This window comes from Barbus barbus, assembly GCF_936440315.1.
Source record: "Barbus barbus genome assembly, chromosome: 39".
Classification (NCBI taxonomy): Eukaryota; Metazoa; Chordata; class Actinopteri; order Cypriniformes; family Cyprinidae; genus Barbus; species Barbus barbus.
In genome coordinates this window covers 622,014-645,043 of record NC_136717.1, presented here as the reverse complement: position 1 = coordinate 645,043, position 23,030 = coordinate 622,014, and the positions used below count along the sequence as shown (strand labels likewise).

General features: G+C 39.7%; 2 protein-coding genes across 2 annotated transcripts; both read left to right on the top strand.

The window, feature by feature from the left end:
• Nucleotides 1-560: 560 nt before the first annotated feature.
• Nucleotides 561-7,316, top strand: LOC306858595 (uncharacterized protein). The gene is made up of 3 exons (XM_079399193.1): nt 561-584; nt 941-1,056; nt 5,967-7,316. The coding sequence occupies exons 2-3, from the start codon at nt 990-992 to the stop codon at nt 6,977-6,979; spliced, it is 1,080 nt and encodes a 359-aa protein (XP_079255319.1). The 5' UTR covers nt 561-584; nt 941-989; the 3' UTR covers nt 6,980-7,316.
• Nucleotides 7,317-13,519: 6,203 nt separating this feature from the next.
• Nucleotides 13,520-21,313, top strand: LOC306858498 (meprin A subunit beta-like; the record flags this gene model as incomplete). Its single annotated transcript, XM_079399064.1, has 11 exons — nt 13,520-13,525; nt 13,620-13,698; nt 13,781-13,898; nt 14,222-14,400; nt 14,562-14,780; nt 14,932-15,087; nt 15,218-15,442; nt 16,807-17,244; nt 17,371-17,535; nt 17,624-17,722; nt 20,223-21,313. 11 exons carry the CDS (start codon nt 13,520-13,522, stop codon nt 21,311-21,313), a joined length of 2,775 nt encoding a protein of 924 aa, XP_079255190.1.
• Between the last annotated feature and the right edge of the window lie 1,717 nt (nt 21,314-23,030).

Genomic DNA, 23,030 nt, shown 5'->3' with positions numbered 1-23,030 from the left:
CTCAAGAATCAGTGACATTACAGAGCGACTCTTGTGTTAGTCTTCAGCTCGAGTCCACTGGCAGGTCTGGAGAGAGAAGTCATCCACAGGCAGTTCAGTTTCCTTCCACCTATAGAGTCCTTGTTTGTGTTCTGGAAAGCCCTTCCTGAGGGACAGCAACCTTTGGTCTCCTCAAGGTTTCAGTTTTGGCCAATAAATCACAGCAACAACAAAATAAAGAAACAAAAAAATATTTGATTTCTTTGCAATCACAAAATGCATTCTGATATTTGGTTGAGCATATTTAAAAGTTCTTTTTAATCTTTTGTACTATAAAGAGCAAGATACTTAGCTTCACCTTTCATTGAGAAATCACAGATGCTCTTTATTAAGAATCGTTTAGAAGACAGAAGCTGTTGAAAAAGCTCAGTGGCTTGGGATCCTGTAACTCATCTGTTGAATTAATCCTCTATCTCAGCAATCATTTGAAGGTTTTCTGTGTGTGGATTTCTCTGATTTGTAGCGAGTGGACAGGACTTTTATTTTGACGTGACGTCATGACGTCATAAGCCTGCGCTGCTGATCCGTGATTCTGCTGAAGACAGGTTTGTTTTCAGGCTTTTAAAGTGTTCAAATCAGTACAACCCCTATAGAGAAGTAACAATGTAACAGTGCTACGTTTATTAAAACCGTGTAAATGCAAAGAGAACAAACATCAGTAATGAATGAATTAATTAATACATATAAATAAATACAATAAGTACTCTATTAAATACTAAATATTGAGATTCTGTATAATTCACATGTGTAGCACTCATTTTGAGTGGTTCTGCAGATCATTTAAAGCCATTAAGTCTCACTCCCTTACTAGTGTGCTGACTACTCAGCTAGGGAGCTGCTTGAGAAACACAAAGATCTAGTTTGCATTTATTTTTCTTTCTGTTAACTATTGTCATCCTAGCAGAACAAAGTGTTCAAACACAGAGAAACTCCTGGTGACGATTATAAAGATGGCGTGTATTAAAGAGGAGCGTGAAGACGTGAAGATTGAAGAAGAAGATACTGAGACACAAACAGGTTAGTTTCTTTCTCAAAGCTGAACTCACTCTTTTGATCTTTATTAAAATACCCAGCTCTGTTTCTGAATGATGTCATATGAGTGTTATAATCAAAGCGCTTTTATTTGAGATGGAGCGGCGTGGACAGACAGAGAGAAATAATACTTTATAATAATAATACTAATCATTTCAAATTAATGTACAGCAAAACTAATAATATTAGAGCCTCCAAGTTCAGAAGAGGAAAAACACTTATTATTATAGTAGCATGAATATTAATTGAATCGGGCAATAAAGCAGTCATGTGTCTAACACAGCAGCCTACTATCAAAATAATGACATTTTCCCACTGACAGGATAAAGTGAGGGCTGGGTATCGCGTTCAATACGTTTTAGGCACCGACCGAATTGCCTCGAGATCATGAAGTATGGAAAAACGTCTCATTGTTCGGTACCAAATTTCAATGCCTAAAGGGTTAATCTCATCAAGGTCAGCGAGCCAATAACCTGCAGCACCAGCTGTGTTCCACTAGAAGCAGCATCAGTGATCATCCACGAGAGCGATTCCAAAGCATACGGAGCAGTCTGCTCTCTGTAGCTCCCGCGGTTCTGTCATTTGGTTAAAAACGTTGGCCATTTCTATACAGCGGATACTAAAGGTTAAGTACTGTTGAATGTACAGAACAAATATTAGCAAAATTTGGCTCTGAATCTCAGGTGAAAATGACCCCTTATACAAAATAGTGGACTACTCAGTGAATATTCATTCATGATATTTAATACTTTGGCTTTCATCTCTATGCATGTCTGTCTGTCTTCAGAAAAAATATGAGCAAAATCTTAATTTGATCCAGGGACTTCTGCTTAAGTTGATTTGTTGTGCTGGTTGCATGTTGTTCCTTTGTGCAGTGGCTCAGGAGAGGAGTCTTTGAGTCAGTATAAACTTCAAGCTGGAAAAAAAAAGATTTTGTTTAGATAATTTAATCTTAATTTGTTAAATTAAATTGTTAAATTGATTTCATAAAATTGGTATTGAAAAAGTATTGTTCAGGAACCGGTATTGAAGTCAAGCTATTGACAGGCAGCCTTTATACAGCTTTATAGATAACTGGAACATAATATATGGTTATTGGTTACTATAGAATACTACAACTCGAATCAAACTAAAACTTTAGGAAAAGTGTCATGAATCAGACCTCTGTGGCTCTCTCCGATGGCCACTGGAGGGCACCCTCTCCTGAGTATTGACCTTCCCGGACTCCATTTCCCATGCACCCCGTTCAGAGACTAATCACCTGCACAGGTGTTCCCCATTATCCACACTACTTAAACAACATTCACTCTCACTGCAAAGTCTTGTTTTGTCCTGGCTGACATTTCTAAGCATTTCCCTTGTGATTCTGAGACGCTTCTGTGTATGATTGGATTGTTTGACTGTTGATTCTCTGCCGCCTGCCCTTGTGATCTGGCTCTCTGACTGCTTTGCTGCCTGCCCTGACTCAAGCCCGGTATCATTTCTATCTCTGATATTCCACTGTTGTTTTGAACACTGCCTGTTTGACCCTGACTTTGATTATTAAAGATATCTGCAAATGGATCCACACGCTTCTGACCCCTCATTACAATAAGCATATATTTAGCATATATTAGTTAATCCATTATCCACCATAAATGAACAATCGACAGTGTATTTTTATAGCATTCATTAATCTTTGCCAGTGTCAATAAAAATACAGTTCTTCATTTTTCATGTTAGTTCACAACACATCAAATCAAATCACTTTTATTGTCACATCACCACAACATACGTGCCTTGGTGAGTGAAATTCTTGAGAGCGTGCTCCAGACATACATACATACAGACTTATACAGATGACGATGTGTAATATACATATACTCAGTACACACAGTGTATTATTAGACATACTTACAGTTATCGATACACACATTCTACATTATGTACACATATACACACAATAATATGCGAAGATGCAGCAGATTATATATAAACTGGATACACAAATGTCATGGATGTGCATTGGATGGTATCCAGTGCTGGCAAAAAGATTGTTGTATTTGTGCAGTAGTGTACTGGTAGTCCAGTTTGAACTGTATGGGATTAAAGTGCAGTGCGTGGTATATTGTAAAGTGGGAGTGTGCTGTAGGGTGTTTTAGTTTTGACTGTTCATTAGCCTGATAGCCTGAGGAAAAAAGCTATCCCTCAGTCGGCTAGTGCGGGATCGGATGCTGCGGAGACGTCTTCCTGAGGGCAGCAGAGAGAGCAGTCTGTGGGACGGGTGGCTGGAGTCACTGATGATCCTCCGGGCTTTCTTTATACACCGCCTGGTGTAGATGTCCTGGAGGGAGGGAAGCTCACCTCCAACAATGTGACGGGCAGTTCGCACGACCCTTTGCAGAGCTTTGCGGTTGCCAGCAGTGCTGTTTCCAAACCAGGCGGTGATGCAGCCGGTCAGGATGCTCTCCACAGTGCAGGTGTAGAATGATCTGAGGATGCTGGGGCTCATTCCAAACTTCCTCAGCCGTCTCAGGAAGAAGAGGCGTTGGTGTGTCTTCTTCAGCACTGCATCTGTGTGAGCGGACCATGTGAGATCCTCAGTGATGTGAACACCGAGGAATTTGAAGCTGTTTACTCGCTCCACAGGTGTCATGTCGATGGTGATGGGTGTGTGTTCTCTGCTCTGTCTCCTGAAATCCACCACCAGCTCCTTGGTCTTGTCGATGTTGAGTGAGAGGTGGTTCTCTTGACACCATTTAGTCAGGGTAAACACATTAGCTAATATTAACAGATAGCAATATTTGACTTTAAAAATGTATTGGTTAATGTTGAAATTAACAAATGAATGAATGCTGTAGAAATATTGTGTATTTTTATTCATATTTACTAGTGTCGTTAACCCTTAAACGCATTACTATACCTCGGATCTTTATTGACCCAGGACGCCACCCACTCTCCACCCTTTGAGCCAGATGATAAATATAATTGAATGTAAGTGATGATGGTGAAGCAGTTACTCAAAACACTTTTCCAAGTTCCAAAGATTTGCACCAAAAAACAAAACAAAAAACTGAAAGGTACATGTAAAGCATTTAAATTATGTTTATTATTTTAATATAGCATATACCATAACAGGTTTCGGTAACTTTTTTTAAATTATTATTTTACTATTATGAAGAAATGACATTTTGTGCAGGGCTTTCACTTGAATTTCCACCTGAGCAGCATTTTATTTATTTATTTAGTCATTTAGCAGACGCTTTTATCCAAAGCGACTTACAAATGAGGACATAAGAAGCAATCAAAAGATGGAACAGATGAGTTTTTAGCCGTTTTTAGAGTTTTTTTAAAAAGTCTGTGAAAGTGTTTTTCTGTGTCTTTGGGATGAACAATAATGCGTCGTTCACTTGAAGAACGCAAGCTTCTAGAGGGCATATAAGTCTGAAGTAATGAATTTAGGTAAAGGGGTGCAGAGCCAGAGGTGGTTCTGTAGGCAAACATTAATGCCTTGAATTTAATGCGAGCATAAAACATGTCCATGATAAAGTGCATTTACAGTACATTGGGGATACTCACAGTTAGTGTGATTTCTGGCTTTTCAGTTTTTAAAAAACAAATAGCTTTATAGTATGGTTCATAGGAGGTGAAGTTCAATTTCAAGCAGGTGTTCAAACTCTCCTCGGTCAACCAGGAGCTCAGGTAGGACTTAATGAGGTTCATATGCGAGAGAGACTGCTTACATGAGAGCCAAACATAGTCAGAACAGTCTTGATGCGCGGCAGTGTAGCAAATTTCGAGGGAAGTTAATTCCAGATTTACAGTATGAGACTGTCCTCGCATTCAACGTTCTCCATGTCCCTCCACTGCTTTTGCTTTGTTTGCTGACAAATAAAACTTTCAAGTATAGTCTTCAGAATGTCAACCGCCTCTTAACTCAAAACTTGCGATGAGGATGCCAGGGATGACACTGAGCTAATCATCGTTTAGTAAGGTCTCGTGTGTATGAGTAACAGATTTGGATAAATTGCTGTACACATGAAAGTTCCCAAAAAATGCTCTGAATGACATCAAAATATCAGATGTGAAAGAAATCAGCTGACTGAGTGTAACAACACAAGTGGGTTTATTTGTGTTTAAAATGGGTGGGTGTTTTTCAACAACCCATAGCCCAAGCATACATATAGGCCTATAGAATAATAAAGTGGTGACAGTTTTACACAACTCCTGGGTTCTTAACAGCACATAAATTGAGATAGAATACCTTAAGTCTCTGTTTCAACAGAATTTAATAGAAGGTAATTACTATCCCATATTTCATATCATTAATAACACTCTGCTGGCCTAGTTGTGAAGATTTGTCAGGTTGAGATGAAATATAAAACGGAGTATCCTTGTCTTAACTAAAATCTAATGATATTGTCACTCAGGGGAAGCATAAACAGTGAAAATAGCAGAGGACCTAGTACAGAGCCATGTAGCACACCATACTTGTGGTTGATAAGACATCTCTTCATATACAAATGGTAGCAATCTGACAGGACCTAAACCATGTTAATTCTTATTCACAAGTGCCAACATAATTCTCAAGCCATCAAAGACATTTGTGTGGTCTGTGGTTGAAAGATCTGAAAGCACTAAAAGAAAGATGTAACTTTAGTAAGGAAAGTTTTTCCTCAAATCTTACATTTAGACTTAAATCCTCATTCCATAGCATAATTGAGGTGATGCTATTTTTCTAATATTTTAGACATGGATAGCAAATTTGGGATTTGACTATAATAAATCAATTCTTCTGGGTCAAGTGATAACTGTGAGCTATCTTGGACTGCATACATGTTGTTTATGTTGGTTTGGATGTCTGTTGCTTTTTGTGTGTGGGTTAACTTGTATTTGTGTTTTTTTTTTCGCTTTAGGCCTAATAGCACTTAAAGAGGAGAGTCAAGAACTGAATGAAATGGAAGAGGAAAATCAGTATGAGAAACATGACTTCATGACTGGGGAAAAATCCATAATGACTGAAAAAAGTTACTCACAAAAAATAGGTCAGAAGATCAAATCTAAAAGTACTTTCACTTGTCCTCAATGTGGAAAATGTTTCAGCCAAAAACAAAAACTTGATGTCCACATGAGAGTTCACACTGGAGAGAAGCCTTTCACCTGCCAACAGTGTGGAAAGTGTTTCACTCAAAAAGGAAACCTTGAAAAACACATGAGAATTCACACTGGAGAGAAGCCGTTCACCTGTCAAGAGTGCGGAAGGTGCTTCACAGCAAAACTCAACCTTAAGTATCACATGAGAATTCACACTGGAGAAAACGCTTTCACCTGCCACGAGTGTGGAAAAAGATTCAATCGAAAACAAAGCCTTGAAGTCCACATGAGAGTTCACACAGGAGAGAAACCTTACACTTGCACTCAGTGTGGAAAGAGTTTTTCTCAGAAAATCATCCTTGATTACCACTTGAACATTCACATTGGAGAGAGATTGTTCATCTGCCAACAGTGTGGAAAACAATTTACTCAAAAACACAGCCTTGAAGTTCACATGAGACTTCACACTGGAGAGAAACCTTACACTTGCACTCAGTGTGGAAAGCGCTTCACACATAGAAACACCCTGAATTACCACATAAGAAGTCACAAAAGAGAGAAGGTGTTCACATGTGATCAGTGTGGAAAGAGCTTCACAACAGAGGTGAACCTTAGATATCACATGAACATCCACACTGGAGAGAAGCCGTTCAGATGTGATCAGTGTGGAAAGTGTTTTAGTCATAAAAGTAGCCTCAGCATTCACATGAGACTTCACACTGGAGCGAGGCCGTACGCCTGCAAACTATGTGGGGAGAGCTTCTCACAAAAAGGAAATCTAAATACTCACATGAGAATTCACACGAGAGAAGCCATTCATGTGTGTGGAAAATAATTAACGTAAAGAAATTAGTGTGACAGTTAAGCAGTTTAACAGTTAAAGTAAACTTTAAACTTGCATGAGAATTCATGCCAGAAAATGTGTATCTGTGTGAAATGAACTTTCCCAATGCAGCTGAACATGGACCCAATCTGATTGTCCACCTTAAAGGGTTATTTCACTGAAAAATGAAAAGATACCTCTCACACACTTATTTAGAGACCAATTGAAACACACTTGGTTACTTGTGAACTGTGTATGAGAGAAAGATGCTTGCATGTGAGATGCTTTATAGTCTCTCCATTCAAAGTTTGCAATGTTTGTAATCAATTAAAGAACCATGGGATTGATGGACTGCTATTCTTTTTTCTTCACTTTGGTCTCCCTGTCTTGATTTATCCTGTAAATACACCTGAGATGACAGAGGTACACATGAATGTAGTTCTACTAAGAGTAATTTTGATAATATCTGTGTATTCATTAATTGACAATTCAAATCTTCTAATTCTCATATCTTCTAATTTTCTTACTCTTAAATTGGCTGGGTTATTTATTTATGTATAATCCTAACCACTGGGTTCAGTTTGTTGGGTCATTTCATTGGGTTATTTTCACAGTGTTGGGTAATTCAGTGTAACCCACTGCTGGCTTGTTTAAACGGACAATAGAAATAATACACCACCTCACAAACTTGACATAGTACTACTGGTTTGCAGTTTAAATATGATCATTTTGTCAACAGTAAGAACAGCATCTAGATGTTTTGCTTTGGCTGTTTTCATGCCTGATAGGATGCACGGTTCTTCTCATGGTACTTGAAGTATCAAATGATTCTTTCACATTTACTTGAACAATATCTGTACCTGTTAGGCTCTGTGAAGTGAGCCATTAGCCCCACACACATCTTGAATAGATATGGCCACTCTAACCAGAACAGGGGATCCATTCTACTAATCACGTTGCTTCTCTGAGTGTAGAAAGTTGCCACAATTCTTGCTTTTTTGTCATGTTCTTCAATTTTTCTTGTGCACATTTCTGAGTCTCCCCAGTTTCACCTGGTAGCAGCTACTTTGTACAGCTATATGTATCCACTCTAATCATCTTGGGGTGGAAACATTGACAACATCTTCCTGGCGATTTCACTAAAATGTTTCTTCCCTGGAGAAAAACAATGTTAGGATCTCCCCAATCATCAGGCAAACAGTTCCACATCTTCCACATCCCGTTGGCTGCTCATTGTTTTTGAGCTTTCTAGCAATTTCTGATAAAAATACGTAAGTAGTTGAAAAAGGAAAAGAAAAACAGAAATAGATGCCCAAACTAACCTCTCCTTTGAGCTTTGACACGTCCTTGATTGCATGTATTTAGGAATCATGCTTCTCATACTTTTTAACTCTGAAAAACAATTCTACAGCCAGTTATTCTGCTTTGAAATGTGTGTTCTGTGTCAGAATGTCTGTTTTTGTTTTGGTCTGTGTGACTCCACCCACTGCCAGTTTAACCAAAAGTAGTTGGACACCCCGTGTTGCCAGTTGGTGGAAAACACAGCTTATTGCAGCCATGTAAACCAAACTGGGTCAGAGTTTGACCTAAAAACCCTTGGCATCCAACTAAAAAGCTCTTACCACAGGCTTATTAAAATTAATATTTAAAATCCATTTTCATTGTGAGTTGCACTTGTTCCAGTTTCCTCAATTTGGCAACCAGTGTGAGTGTGCCGTTTGAGAAGGATGGGGCGGGAGAGAACACATAAGATAAGATAAGATAAGATAAACTTTATTGTCCCGAAGGAAATTTGGGTTGGACACATACAATGCAATATCTGCTGTTTTACACAAATAACATACTACGTACATAATAGTTTACTTTTAGCTCAGAGTCAAGCACACACTCTTATGAAGTCACTATATTGTCGATTGTTAACATCTTAGCTCAGCTTTTTCATCATAGCCGGTGACTTCAACCACGCAAACTTAAACACAGTTTAAGTTTAAGTTCAACCAACATGTGAACTTTACAACAAGGGGAAACAACACACTGGACTTTGTTTATACAACAGAGAAGAACACGTACAAGGCTGAACCCAACCCCCACCTCGGGTACTCAGACCACATCACTTTTATGCTAATGTCAGCATATAGACCACTTCTCAAACTCGCCAAACCGGTTCAAAAGCAGATCACAGTATGGCCAGACAACGCCACCTCAGCACTGCAGGACTGCTTCCAGGACACAGACTGGAACATGTTTAAAGAGGCAGCCACCTACAACAACCACACAGACCTGCAGGAGTACACTGAAACTGTGACTGCTTACATCAAAAAGTGCACTGATGATGTGACAGTCACCAAGACCATCACCACACGTGCCAACCAGAAGCCATGGATGCCCCTCACTGACCATCGACAGCTCGACTGTGGAGATATTCAGCAGCACTAAATTCCTGGGGATGCACATCACAGAAGATCTCACCTGGACCACCAACACCATGTCACTCTCCAAAAAGGCACAACAGCGCCTACACTTTCTCCGCCGGCTGAAAAGAGCAAGTCTCCCTCCACCCATCCTCACCACATTCTACAGAGGCACCATTGAGAGTGTGCTGACCAGCTGCATCACTGTCTGGTACGGGAACTGCAGTGCTGCTGACCGCAGGACCCTCCAGCGGACAGTGAACACAGCTGCAAAGATCATCGGTGCCCCTCTCCCCTCCATCCTGGACATCTTCCTTACACGATGCTCCAGCAAAACCAACAGCATCGTGAAGGACTCCACCCATCCCTCCCACAGTCTCTTCCAGCTCCTACCATCAGGAAGACGGTACCGGAGCATCAGAGCCCGCTCCGCCAGACTGCTCAACAGCTTTTTCCCCCAGGCTGTGAGAGCCCTGAACTCAAACCACCCCGCCCCCCTCTGAAACCCCTACCTCCTGAAACATGGAAACATTTTAGGCGTTTTACAGTGTTGCGCACTTTAACCAATCACACACGATTCTGTTGAGCTTAGGAATACAATGGCCAATCAGAGGCGTTCAGATGAGTCATCGCTGATACTCTTCAGCTTTGCGTTTGCAGGTTTTCTGACTGAATTCCGGACCCTTGCGAATTCTCTCATCATAAACAACAAAAGCACAGATGTTCGTACAATGAAAGAGATTCATGTCAAAGACGGGTTTATGATGTTTAATACATTTGGCTTTTTTTAGCCTTACCCTGGAGTTGGTTCACCCTCCGCCTATGTGTGGGGGACTTCATTGATGGAGGCATGAATCATTTGTGTAATACAGCATTGTGAAACAGAAAAAGCAGCCCTTTCCTCATTCTCTGCCTTCCTGCAGGAGATAAACAAGACCGATGTGGCAGTTTGCCATGAACGAGTGCCTTCAAGCTAAGAGCCCTCGGAGCAGAGTTCTTACATTTCTAGAATATTACCGGTTTTCAACGATTCTTTTCATTCCCTTACAGTACAGATGAATAAAAAAGCCAGTAGAAATAATTCAGACCTGCTGAACAGCATGAAATGCAGAAAGGCCTTCAGCTGATTTTCAAAAAGAAAATCACTCCTTTAAAGTGTGTTCTGTTAGATATAAAGAAGACTGCAGATTTGGGTAGATTAATCGACTTAGTACAACATCACTTTCTTTTTTGATATGTATTCTGATGACAGTTTGAGGCATGAATGTATCATAAACACAAAGCAATGCGTGATTCTGAAATCTTCAAGTCAAGTCTAAAATGAGCAAACAGACAGCCCCCTTCAGTCATTTCCAGTTTTCAATCAAGCCAGTTTTTCCAGTCAGGTTTGGGGTGGGTTTTATTGGACTGCCGTGGGGTGAATGAAGATTAAAATACTTTCATTTCACATTTGAACACACACAGCCTCATTAGTGACTAGAAACTGGTAGGTGTCCCTCTTTGCCTGAAATAGTGGTCTTCTAGTATATATAGTAGCATTAAATTTAAACACTGAGTACAGGTTTGTGAGTGATAAGATAGTTTATCAATCAAATGTGTTTATTCTGATTTCCAGTGACAATGCATTCATGTGCTTTTCTTCTGCTGAGCTTGGCTTTGGTTCTTCATGCTTTACCTGCGGTGAGTTAGTCATTGTTACAGCGATTTACAGTTGTTGAAATCCATTTCTCTTTATGTCTGAGTATTGTTTTCTTATCTCATGTTCTCAGGTCACATTTGAGGAAATATGTAAGTTCAGCACAGTCACATTGATCTGTTGTAAAGTTATTGTGATCTGTATCCAGCGTGCAGGATGTTTTGTTCCCTGATTAAAGGGGTCATATGATGCTATTTTAAAGATCATTATTTTGTGCATTTGGTGTAACAGAATATGTTGACATGCTTTAATGCTCAGAAAACACATTATTTTTCAAATACTGTTGTTACGCTCCGTTCCAATAAGAAAAAGGGTTTGACGTGAGTTTGAAGGTAAACGGGAAACCAACCCCAGCCAACAGATCACCACAGACATAAAAGTAAGATTCACAAATGATTTATTGAAATGGAATAAAAGAATTAAATGAAGGAGCTATAACTTCAGGATGTCCCAAGGCCAAAACAACAAACAGAACAACTTCCAAATAAAACAAACAAATATCCTAACCAAAGAAACAAAAATACAATAAACTTCCCTAACTCCATAACGTAAACCAATTGCAAACGTGCAAACGAGGTCAAAATAAATGGCAGGACAAACCTACGCTCCTAAAGTACTAGCACTAACTTAATTAACAACAGAAATATGAACCATGTACAAAAAACAAGTGGTTTGGAATCTGTTGATGGGAGAGGAAATCCGGAGCTCCTCACACCAGAAGGCCAACACCTTTTAAAACAGAGCAACCGCAGATCACGTTTTCCCTGCAGCAACCAATCCCTGCACAGACATCCTCAAAAAACACAGATGCGGAAGTTGTAACAACTCTACATTGTTGTAAGTGCTCTATGCCCCGCCTCTCTCAAACGCTTCGTTTTCTACAAAGCCCCTCCTTCCCACAAGCACAGTCCGTTCTGATTGGCCAACTGACCCAGTGCATTTTGATTAGCCGAACACCACAAGCATGCGTCAGAAATGTAACGCCCCTTACCATAATCGCAATGTAGGAGCCATTTATATTCACCTTTTAGATGGGTTAATTTAGCTATTACTCATTCTAGCCCCTTGGGGGAGTATTGCACTGAGTGGCACGTCACTGGGAGTTGGGTATATTTACAGGTGTAGCAATTAGTCAGGGAAAGGTGTGGATGGTGGGGAACACACGGTTCTTACCGTAGCCGTGAGCACCCATTCCACCGACAGCACAACAGCATTTTATTAACACTGGGTGAAGTACCATTTTATGTAAAATACCCTTTTTCTACTTGTATAATAAACGGGAACATCACCCAAAGAGAGCTAATGACTGGATTTGGGATCTTTCTGCTACGTGTTGAGCACACCATGCCATCCATGCCGAGGCTTATAGGATAGCCTCCACACGCAAGCTTCAGCTTTCAAGTGAGTTTATCAGTTTGAGCCCGAGAGAGGAACAGACTCACATGATAGACAGTGATGATGATATGTATTTGCAGTACACAAGCTGCGGTTAAGAAGATTTCTGATGGGCTGTACACTCCGCTGTTCTCCTCACACACACACACACGACACATTACTTGAACTAATAACAAAACATACTTACAGTCATTGATTCAGAAGCACCAGATTATCATAGCAAAGTCGGAATTGACCTTCGTGCACAGCCAGCCTTGTACTCTACTAGGTTCACGAAACTGTCGTCCATAATAAAATGCGTTGCACAAATTCGAACATTTGGGTTGTGCTGTTGTGTTGTAAACAAATCTTGACCAATGATTCCTAATTGCATCTACTATCGGAAGGCCAAATAAAGTCCTTTTGCTTTGGGTTAGAAACACAGTGTCTCCCTGACACGGCTGCATCAACACTACTGCAGTTACTGAAACCACGCTGCCTTTCTTTGCGTGAACATTACACAAATATTTCGACTTAGTGACGTAGACATGTGGGGGCGTGTTTTAACAAGCTGTTTTAGGGGGGAGTGGCAGAGTCTTAACTTTGATAAATAATATCTCTTTGGTTTTGAGACTTTAGTCTTTGTAACTTCAGGGATCTTATATATGCACAAACAGCTTGTAACACTCCGAAGAGAAAGGAAAACTTGAAATCGCATCATAAGACCCCTTTAACTGCTCGTTACAGTCTTATGATGATGATGTGATTGTTCATTTATAATTTAGCTTTCATAAAGTTGCATTTTCTCAAGCAATGCACACAATACTCATTCCCTCTCTTTGTCTTTTGTTAACTTCAATATAATTTTCTCAGTCATTTATAAGAAATGGAAGAGCATTGCAGATATAAACAAAGGTAATACATTTATATTAGCAGTATGGTTACTTTTATCTTTTTGTTTAGAAATCATTATTTTTATGTATATACTGAAATACTTTTTCTTTGAAGCACATTTAATATGAACTGACCTCTCTTGTTGTATTAGGTTTAAATCTCACAGAAGGAGACATCATGGAGGTATGTGTGTGTGTGTGTGTGTGTGTGTGTGTGTGTGTGCGTGTGCGAGTGTGTGTGCGTGCATGTGTGTGTGTTTAACTGATCTGCTTTAAAGCTTAGGCAAGGAAGCACCATTCTAGTGAATCAGTCCTTGTGGGATCTTCCCGTCCCCTATAAGCTGAGTGTAAATCTCAGTAAGATTTCAGATTTCTCAACATTTAAACATTGAATGTAACTTTTCTATTGTTTTCCACTCAGTTTTGTTTGTTGTTAAAGGTATGAATGACAGAGGAGTCATTCTGAGAGCCTTTGAGCAGTTCAGACTGAAATCATGTGTTGACTTTAAGCCCAGAGCAGCAGAAGAGTTTTACATCTCCGTGGAGCGTCATGAAGGGTACGGTACACTTTACGTTAGTAATCAACAGTATCAGTAATATATTATAGACTATTCTGATATGGCAGGTGCTGTACTGAATGTGTAGAGGAAAATAATTTAATTACATCAAAAATTCAGACACTTTACTTTTCACTTTAATTTTACTAATAAAGGCTTTAGTCATATAAGACATTTAAACATATATTATTCATTGGAAATGAAATGCACGGTTTTATTATGTTTGTTGTTATAACATGTAGGCAATATAATGGTATATATGGTAGAGTTGTCTCATTACCTTTGTCCAGCTATGTGTTGTGTGACTGTGAGGTATTCCGCAGGTGTTGGTCATATATCGGACGCTCATCTGCTGGAGGACAGACTCTTTCTATTGGACAGGACTGTGGAAGGAAAGGCATTGTTGAGCATGAGTTTCTCCATGCACTGGGACTCTACCACGAGCAGACCAGATACGACAGAGACGATTACGTCACCATCAACTATGAAAACATCAAGAAAGGTTGCCACGTCATTTTAGTGCTGTTTTTAAGGACACATAGTACAATAGTCATTAGATTGATTTGCTTTCCATTCTGAGTGTCAGCATTACTAAAGAGCACAGAAAATAAGCCATGCCTTATGAACACTCACCTTAATAACTGCAATATTCTTTATTTTCAGAGTATGAGAGTTATTTCAGTAAACACAGTGAGAATGTGTCCACTACTCAAGAAACCCCATATGATTATTACTCTGTGATGCATTTTGATAAAAATGCCTTCAGCAACGGTAACGGACCCACGATCATTACCAAGAGTCCTGAGTTTCAAGACGTGATCGGACAACTAATGGAAATGAGTGAATATGATACGATTGAGCTCAACAAACTCTACACATGCAGTGAGTGTTTAACAGCTTTCATTTAATGTGATATTTTCTTAAACTGTGAATTCTTTAATGAACTTCGGTCAGAGATGGACCAGTATTTGAGACCAAGGACCACTGTGATGAATGGAAACTGTAATGAATTGATTGTTTGTTTGCATTACAGATTCCTCCGTCTCTTTCCTCGATCACTGTAGTTTTGATGATGAATCTCTGTATCAGATGAGAGTCTGTTCTGCTGCTGATTACGGCTGGGAGAGAGTGAAGTCCGTGAGGGGCATCAATGTGACCGATCACACTTACTTGGGCAAAGAACAGAACGGTGAGATCTATTACAGAGTGTGTCTGCTTTGACGTCACAGGAAGAGACTTGTTTTAATTGGCAGAAAGAAATGCTTCCCTTCCATCAGAGTTGCAGTTGCTCACACTAACAGCTGTTTTGATGCCTGCAGGGACGTCTTTCTTCATGCACTTCAGCACTGAGGGCAGAAACGAGGGCGACGCAGCCAGATTGGAGAGCAAGACAGTGACCCCTACGAGGGACTGTAAAGTCCAGTGTCTGCAGTTCTACTATTATCACAGCGGAAACGAGTCCGACCAGCTCAACATCTGGATCCGAGAGCAGCAGAACGAAGCAGACAGCACAGGAGCTCTCAGACTCATGGATCAGATCACAGGTCCGTCTCTTCCTGCAGAACTGGTCACATTAAACAACATATCAGAATCAGAAAGAGCTTTATTGCCAAGAGTGTTTGCACACACAAGGAATTTGTCTTGGTGTTATGAGCTTCCAGTACAGAAAGTACAAACATAGTGCAGACAACATATAATTAAGGTGATAAAGAACGCTAATGAAGAGAATATACAATAATTAAGAATAACAATAGTAATAAAAATAAAAATATACAGAAAGAGAGACATGACCATAGACCGAACTGTGAATGTGCATGTGTCCTGTGTACAGATGAAGGTTTGATGGGTTATTTACAGATGTACAGTACCGGGGTGTGTTATGTGTTGTTCAGGTGGGATACGGCCTGGGGGATAAAAACTGTTCTTGTGTCTGGCTGTTCTGGTGCTCAGTGATCTGTAGCGCCGGCCAGAGGGCAACAGTACAAAGAGAGAGTGAGCTGGGTGTGAGGGGTCCAGAGTGACTTTCTTAGCCCTTTTCCTCACTCTGGAGATATAAAGATCTTGGAGGCTGGGCAGAGGGGCACCGATAATTCTCTCAGCAGTCCTGACTGTCCGTTGTAGTCTTCTGATGTCTGTTTTGGTAGCTGAACCAAACCAAACAGTTATAGAAGAACATAGGACAGACTCGATGATTGCAGAGTAGAACTGTTTCAGCAGCTCCTGAGGCAGGTTGAACTTCCTTAGCTGGCGGAGGAAATACAGCTTCTGCTGGGCCTTTTTCGCAATAGAGTCAATGTGATTGTCCCACTTCAGGTCCTGAGAGATGGTGGTGCCCAGGAATCTGAATGACTCTACTGAAGTCACAGTGCTGTTCATGATGGTGAGTGGGGGGAGAGCAGGGGGGTTTCTCCTGAAGTCCACTATCATCTCCACAGTTTTGAGCGTGTTCAGCTCCAGGTTGTTAAGACTGCACCAGACAGTCAGCTGCTCAACCTCCTGTCTGTAAGCAGACTCGTCACCGTCCTTGATGCGGCCTATGACTGTAGTGTCGTCCGCAAACTTCAGGAGCTTGACAGAGGGGTCCTTTGATGTGCAGTCATTCGTGTAGAGAGAGAAGAGCAGTGGGGAGAGAACGCAACACTGAGGGACGCCAGTGCTGATGGTGAGAGTCCTGGATGTGAGTTTGCCCAGCCTCACTAGCTGCTGCCTGTCTGTCAGGAAGCTGGTGATCCACTGACAGATGGAGGAGGGCACAGAGAGATGTCTCAGTTTGTCTGAGAGAAGGTCAGGTATGATGGTATTGAAGGCCGAGCTGAAGTCCACAAATAAGATCCTTGCATAATTCCCAGGTTTGTCGAGGTGTATATAGTCCTGTGTTTCAGTCTTACTGACCTTCAGTTTCTTGCAGAAACTCCTGGGAATTACTGGAAGCTGCATCATGTGCCGCTGAACGCACAGAAATCTTTCCAAGTTGTGTTTGAAGCACGTAAAGGAGCTGGAAACTCCAGCGGAGGCTTCTCTCTGGACGATATCAATATTTCAGAGACAGAGTGTCCCTTCACATGGCAGATAAGAGACTTTGAGAAGAAACTGAACAATGGGTCAGAGATTTGGAGTCCACTGTATTACTCCAGTGATGGGTATCGCTTTGCGGCTCAGTTACATGTGTCCAGGAATCAACTTTATATAGCTGTTCTTTTGGTATCTGGTGCATATGATGAGCAGCTGCAGTGGCCTTGTCCATGGAGACAAATCACCGTCCAGATCCTCGACCAGAATCCACACATACAGAAGCGCATGTCCTTTGAGCAGAGCGTCACCACTGACCCTGATTTGGCTCTTTATGGTTAGACCTTTTAAAACAATCTGATCATTTTTCTGTGTTTATATGCAATATTTTACTCAAATAAAAATCTAAGTTATTATCTGTAGCTTTGAAGGTTCTTTTAAAAGCCAAGATTTATTCTTGCAGGTGGCAGGTATCACTGGGACCAACCTCGAGGTGGTCCAATCAACATCAGCAATGAGTCTGTATTTGTGGGTGGAGTTGCCTCTTTTACGCTCCTAACAAAAGAGGATCTCGCTAGAAGAGAGTTTATCAAGGGTGGAGACCTCATATTGCTCTTCACCATGCAAGGTAGGATTTGTGAAGAAACCTCAGAGAACAAGAGCAAACTGAGCATTATTAGACTGACTGATCTCTATAATGTTGTATATCGATCCAGATATCTCAGCGCTGCTTCAGAATGACTCTCTATCCTGCCCTAAAGTAACCGTGAAGAGCTTCAATGTTTCTACTGACACAAGCGTCCAGCAGGAACCATGTGCTACAAGGTGAGTGTCCTTTAGACCTCTGCTGCACTTTTATTCAAAATACACCAATCTAAAAAGTACCTTAAATAATCATATTTAAGAAATAATGAAGGCGAGAACATGCTGCACTGTGTGAATATAGTCACATATTTAAGGCTGGAAGCTTATGTTACTGTTGTGAACTAATAATCATATCAAAAAGCAGGTGAAGGATGATGTGCATAATTTAGTTATTTATCTGACTCCAATATAATTAATATGACTGCATTTTAGGGGTCGACCGATATGTGTTTTTCAGGGCCGATACCGCTTATTACAGACCAAGTAGACCGATAACCAATATATTGAACCGATATATATGTCTGGTGTAAAAATGAAAATGAATGTCAAAATTAAGAATAACAAGGGCTCTGACAAAAACGGCCTTCCCTAGTGTTGGTTGCACTTCTTACTCTTGTCTTCCCCCATGCATCCATCTACAATAAAGGTAATATATAAAGAGAGAGTTAAAAGTGGGGCCACTGTATGCTTCATGATTAAGCCTATGAATACTAAATAGTACAGCTAAACAGCTTGGGGAAATGTAAGTATTTGGCTTCAATAATTTACATGTTAGAAATGTATGTGTAATAGCATAACCTCTCATAATTCTTCATTAATTATTTTCGGTTGACTAAATCATAACCTACAAGAGGGGACTATTCAATTCATCATCTAATGCACATCAGTTGATTAATTTAAAAAGCGCAATGTATATAATAAGTGTAAATAATTTAATTGTCTTCATATTTCCATTGTAGAAGTTGTGAAGAAGACCGCAACTATTTTAATGAAACTATAACACTAATAGCCTATTGAAATGTCCCAATTTCTGTCATCCTAATCTTGGCCTATGTGACAGTAACTTAATCTTGGCCTATGTGATAGTATCTTAGTCTTGGCCTATGTGATAGTATCTTAGTCTTGGCCTATGTGATAGTATCTTAGTCTTGGCCTATGTGACAGTATCTTAGTCTTGGCCTATGTGACAGTAATTTCCATGAGTTTTCATTTACAGAGCAGTGCAAATGAAGGCATAAAACATTCATTTAATTTATCGGCAAACAAATGTGTTTACTATTCAAATTAAAACATGTAAGAAGTAACGTATTGTGTGATTGTTCTTTTAAACAAAAGTTGTAATAATTGTAGTAGCATTAGTAAATAAACCAAACTTTTATTTTGACGGGTTGCCATGAGGACCTCTTAAGTTTCTGTAGCCTATTTATGATATGACGATCGTTTTACTCAAACGAAACAGTCAAATGCTCATGAAGTAACTCTCAGAGCAGTTCTGGGGATGATGTTCATATATTTATGTCCTCATTTAGTGACATGGCAGATGCGGAATACACCGCGAGCGTCGCGCACTTCAGTGTGTGTGTTTGTGTGTGTGTGTGTGTGTCAAAACCGCGCGTCTGTGCCTTTCACATATACAGAGACACGCCAAACATGCAGAATTCATATTGAAATAGTCTTTTTGCAGCTTAATGTTTACAGATAGTCCATATCATGAGTCGATTTAAGTGTACTGACCTACTTTTGATTAATTCATCCAAACTTTGACAAATTTCGTGACTCCGCGTTATACAGTAAATTCCATTTATATGACTGGATTCCGCGATTCCCCCTGCGTTTCCCCCATCTCGGAAACCATAAATAGATAATATTGAGGTTTTTACAACTTCAGTGTAGTGGATTGTAATTTATTGCAACTTGAGCAACGTCTGCTGCTGCCTTTGAGAGAGAACTGATGCGTGATGAAGCAGCACCAGTTAGCAAGCGCTTTCGGTGTGAGAGTGCCTTTAGTCTTCCACGTTGATTGGTCGGGCTCCTGACTCTCAACAAATCAGATGCGCGGTGGGTGGAGACTGCTCTAGGCCACAGAGTTGTGAGTTCCGACAGGCTGCATCAGAGCCAAATAGCGCGTTTCAAAATTAAATAATTTTATCGGCACATCGGTTTTGAAAATGACCGATACCGATTATCATAAAAATGCTTAATATCGGTGCCAATAATCGGCCAGGCCGATAATCGGTCGACCCCTACTGCATTTACGCTTTTGTTGTTCTTTAACTTGTTAACCCGCACCAGGACGCCAGTGCTCTGAATGCTCTGTTTAAAGATTAATTATTCTTTAAAGGTAAAAGCCTTTCTTCGAACTGATAGGAAAATACAGGATTGAACCTGAAAGTCACAATCATTATAGCGTTCAACATTATCAGTGATAAACAGAGAGATTCTCAAAGCCTTTAATGCAGGCAAAGATATACAGTATATTAATAAACAGACAGTAGAATAGAATGACATACTGAATAGAAAAACTTCATGCGCTGCTGTGCAGAAGAGCCTCTCCAAAATCAACTAACCTTTCCTTCATAAACTGAAATCATGTTAATATATGAGAGCAATTCTGCACATCAGCATACTGTAATATCTCTAATTAGTTCTGCACAGTTCTGCTCACCTTAGCCGACCTCATCAACTACAACAACTCCCATAACTACATCAACTACAACAACTCCCACAACTACAACAACTCCCACAACTACATCAACTACAACAACTCCCACAAATACATCAACTACAACAACTACAACAACTACATCAACTACCACAACTACATCAACTACAACAACTCCCACAACTACATCAACTACAACAACTCCCACAACTACAACAACTCCCACAACTACATCAACTACCACAACTACATCAACTACATCAACTCCCACAACTACAACAACTCCCACAACTACATCAACTACAACAACTCCCACAACTACAACAACTACCACAACTACATCAACTACAACAACTCCCACAACTACAACAACTCCCACAACTACATCAACTACAACAACTCCCACAACTACAACAACTCCCACAACTACATCAACTCCCACAACTACAACAACTCCCACAACTACAACAACTCCCACAACTACATCAACTCCCACAACTACATCAACTACAACAACTCCCACAACTACATCAACTACAACAACTCCCATAACTACAACAACTCCCACAACTACATCAACTACAACAACTCCCACAACTACATCAACTACAACAACTCCCACAACTACATCAACTACAACAACTCCCACAACTACAACAACTCCCATAACTACAACAACTCCCACAACTACAACAACTCCCACAACTACATCAACTACAACAACTCCCACAACTACATCAACTACAACAACTCCCACTACTACAACAACTCCTACAACAACTCCCACAACTACATCAACTCCCACAACTACAACAACTCCCACAACTACATCAACTACAACAACTCCCACAACTACAACAACTACAACAACTCCCACAACTACAACAACTCCCACAACTACATCAACTACAACAACTACAACAACTCCCACAACTACAACAACTACAACAACTCCCACAACTACAACAACTCCCACAACTACAACAACTCCCACAACTACATCAACTACAACAACTCCCACAACTACAACAACTCCCACAACTACAACAACTCCCACAACTACAACAACTCCCACTACACCTGCAGCAGAGCCCACTGAGCGGTAAGACTACAACATTACTTTGTTCAAGTCATTAAGCTAATTATTCATAATCAGTAAATTGGGAGTTTGAGGCAAAAGTCATAAATACTGAATATGTCTTCTCCATATAAAGTGTTTCTGCACCAAACAATGAGTGATTTTGAACTAAAGAAAGCTGATTGGTGAAAAATATATGTTGAGGTCCAAAAGCAAAATATAATCTCCAAATACATCTGCATAAACCCCCAGTGTCACCATATAATAACATCAGATTGTTAAAAACATAACCTGCCATTCAGTGGATCAGGATCTGACTCAAATGAAGCAGAAATCATGAGTCTTTCACACAACTGCTGATTCTGTCGTTTGTTTGTAAATGATTTATTGCACACATCTTACAAATGTACATTATTAAAACATATGCAGTTAAATGAGTGTTTTTCTGTTGCATTAATAATGTTTATCTTCATATTTGTGCTTCTCTTTCAGCGAGTGTCTGGACATATTTTGCAGCTCCAGCGTCTCGACTGCTTCCGCTCTGATCATCTCGGTGCTTTGCTTTCTTCTGCTGGTCAGTTAATCATGACCAATCTCTATTATCACTGCTCAGGGGCTAAAAACTACATCTCTCTTCATAGTCAAGTGTGTATTGCTAATTAACAGAGATTCTTATATGGGTTATGGGCTCTCTTTATTCATTTATGTCTAATCAATGCTAATTTTTCCTTTAATCATAATAGTTATCAATATATTGTAATGTTAAGCTCTTATTGTAATCATAATGAATGATTCACACATTCTCTGTAGAGTTTAAGGTAAATATTTACAATATTTGTGGCTTTTCAATGTGATAAATCACTGCCTTAGCACTACTGGTAAATCATAAAAGTAATCAGTTTTGTAACTATGAATAAAATCAAGTGTGAAACATGTCTTTGAAACAAACAAACAAACCTTTTTTTGCACTGAATATTTTACACTGATTAAATCAAATGGATTGCATTAACACTGCTGGCATTTTAATGCATTGTATTTTCAGGGCTTGCTTTTTTGTGGCTGAAAATAAGCACAGTTGTATTTATAAGCTGTTGCATTATTAAAAATTCACTAATCCATATTCACCTTCAAGATTTCATTTCCAAAATATTTAGTCTGTTAGAAAAACAAACAAACAAACAACAACAAAAAAGTTAATATTGAACAGTCCATTTTCAGTCCATTTTATTTTCGCTTTACAAATTCAGCTGTAGAGTAATGATGGTCCGTGTACAATCCGTGTATCATTCGTCCTTTCCATTTTCAATTGATAAATGAAAATCAAAAAATGAAAATCTGATAGTTTTTTTTGTTATTTGATTTTGAATCAGAAACGAAAAATGAAAATTGTCTTGTATTTCATATTTCAAAATTTCGTTTTGGATCAAAAATACAAAATTGAAAAGGGTCCACACAACAGAATCTGTTTTTAATATTTAATTGCTGGGTTGTGCGTCACCCGGAAATTTTTCTGCAGCAAATAGGCGGGCTTGTGTACCCCCTGGCAGTTTTTCTGTTATTGTATTACACTATAATTGTTACTAAAGCTTAAAAAAAAGAAAAAAGTTAGCGACACTATGGCAGCGCTGGAGCCACACTCCACATTAATCATGGAGTTGTTCAAAACCGGTATGACACACGCTGAAATTTCCTGCTCACTTAAGCAGATGAATATCGTAGACTGCTCGGAAAGAAGCGT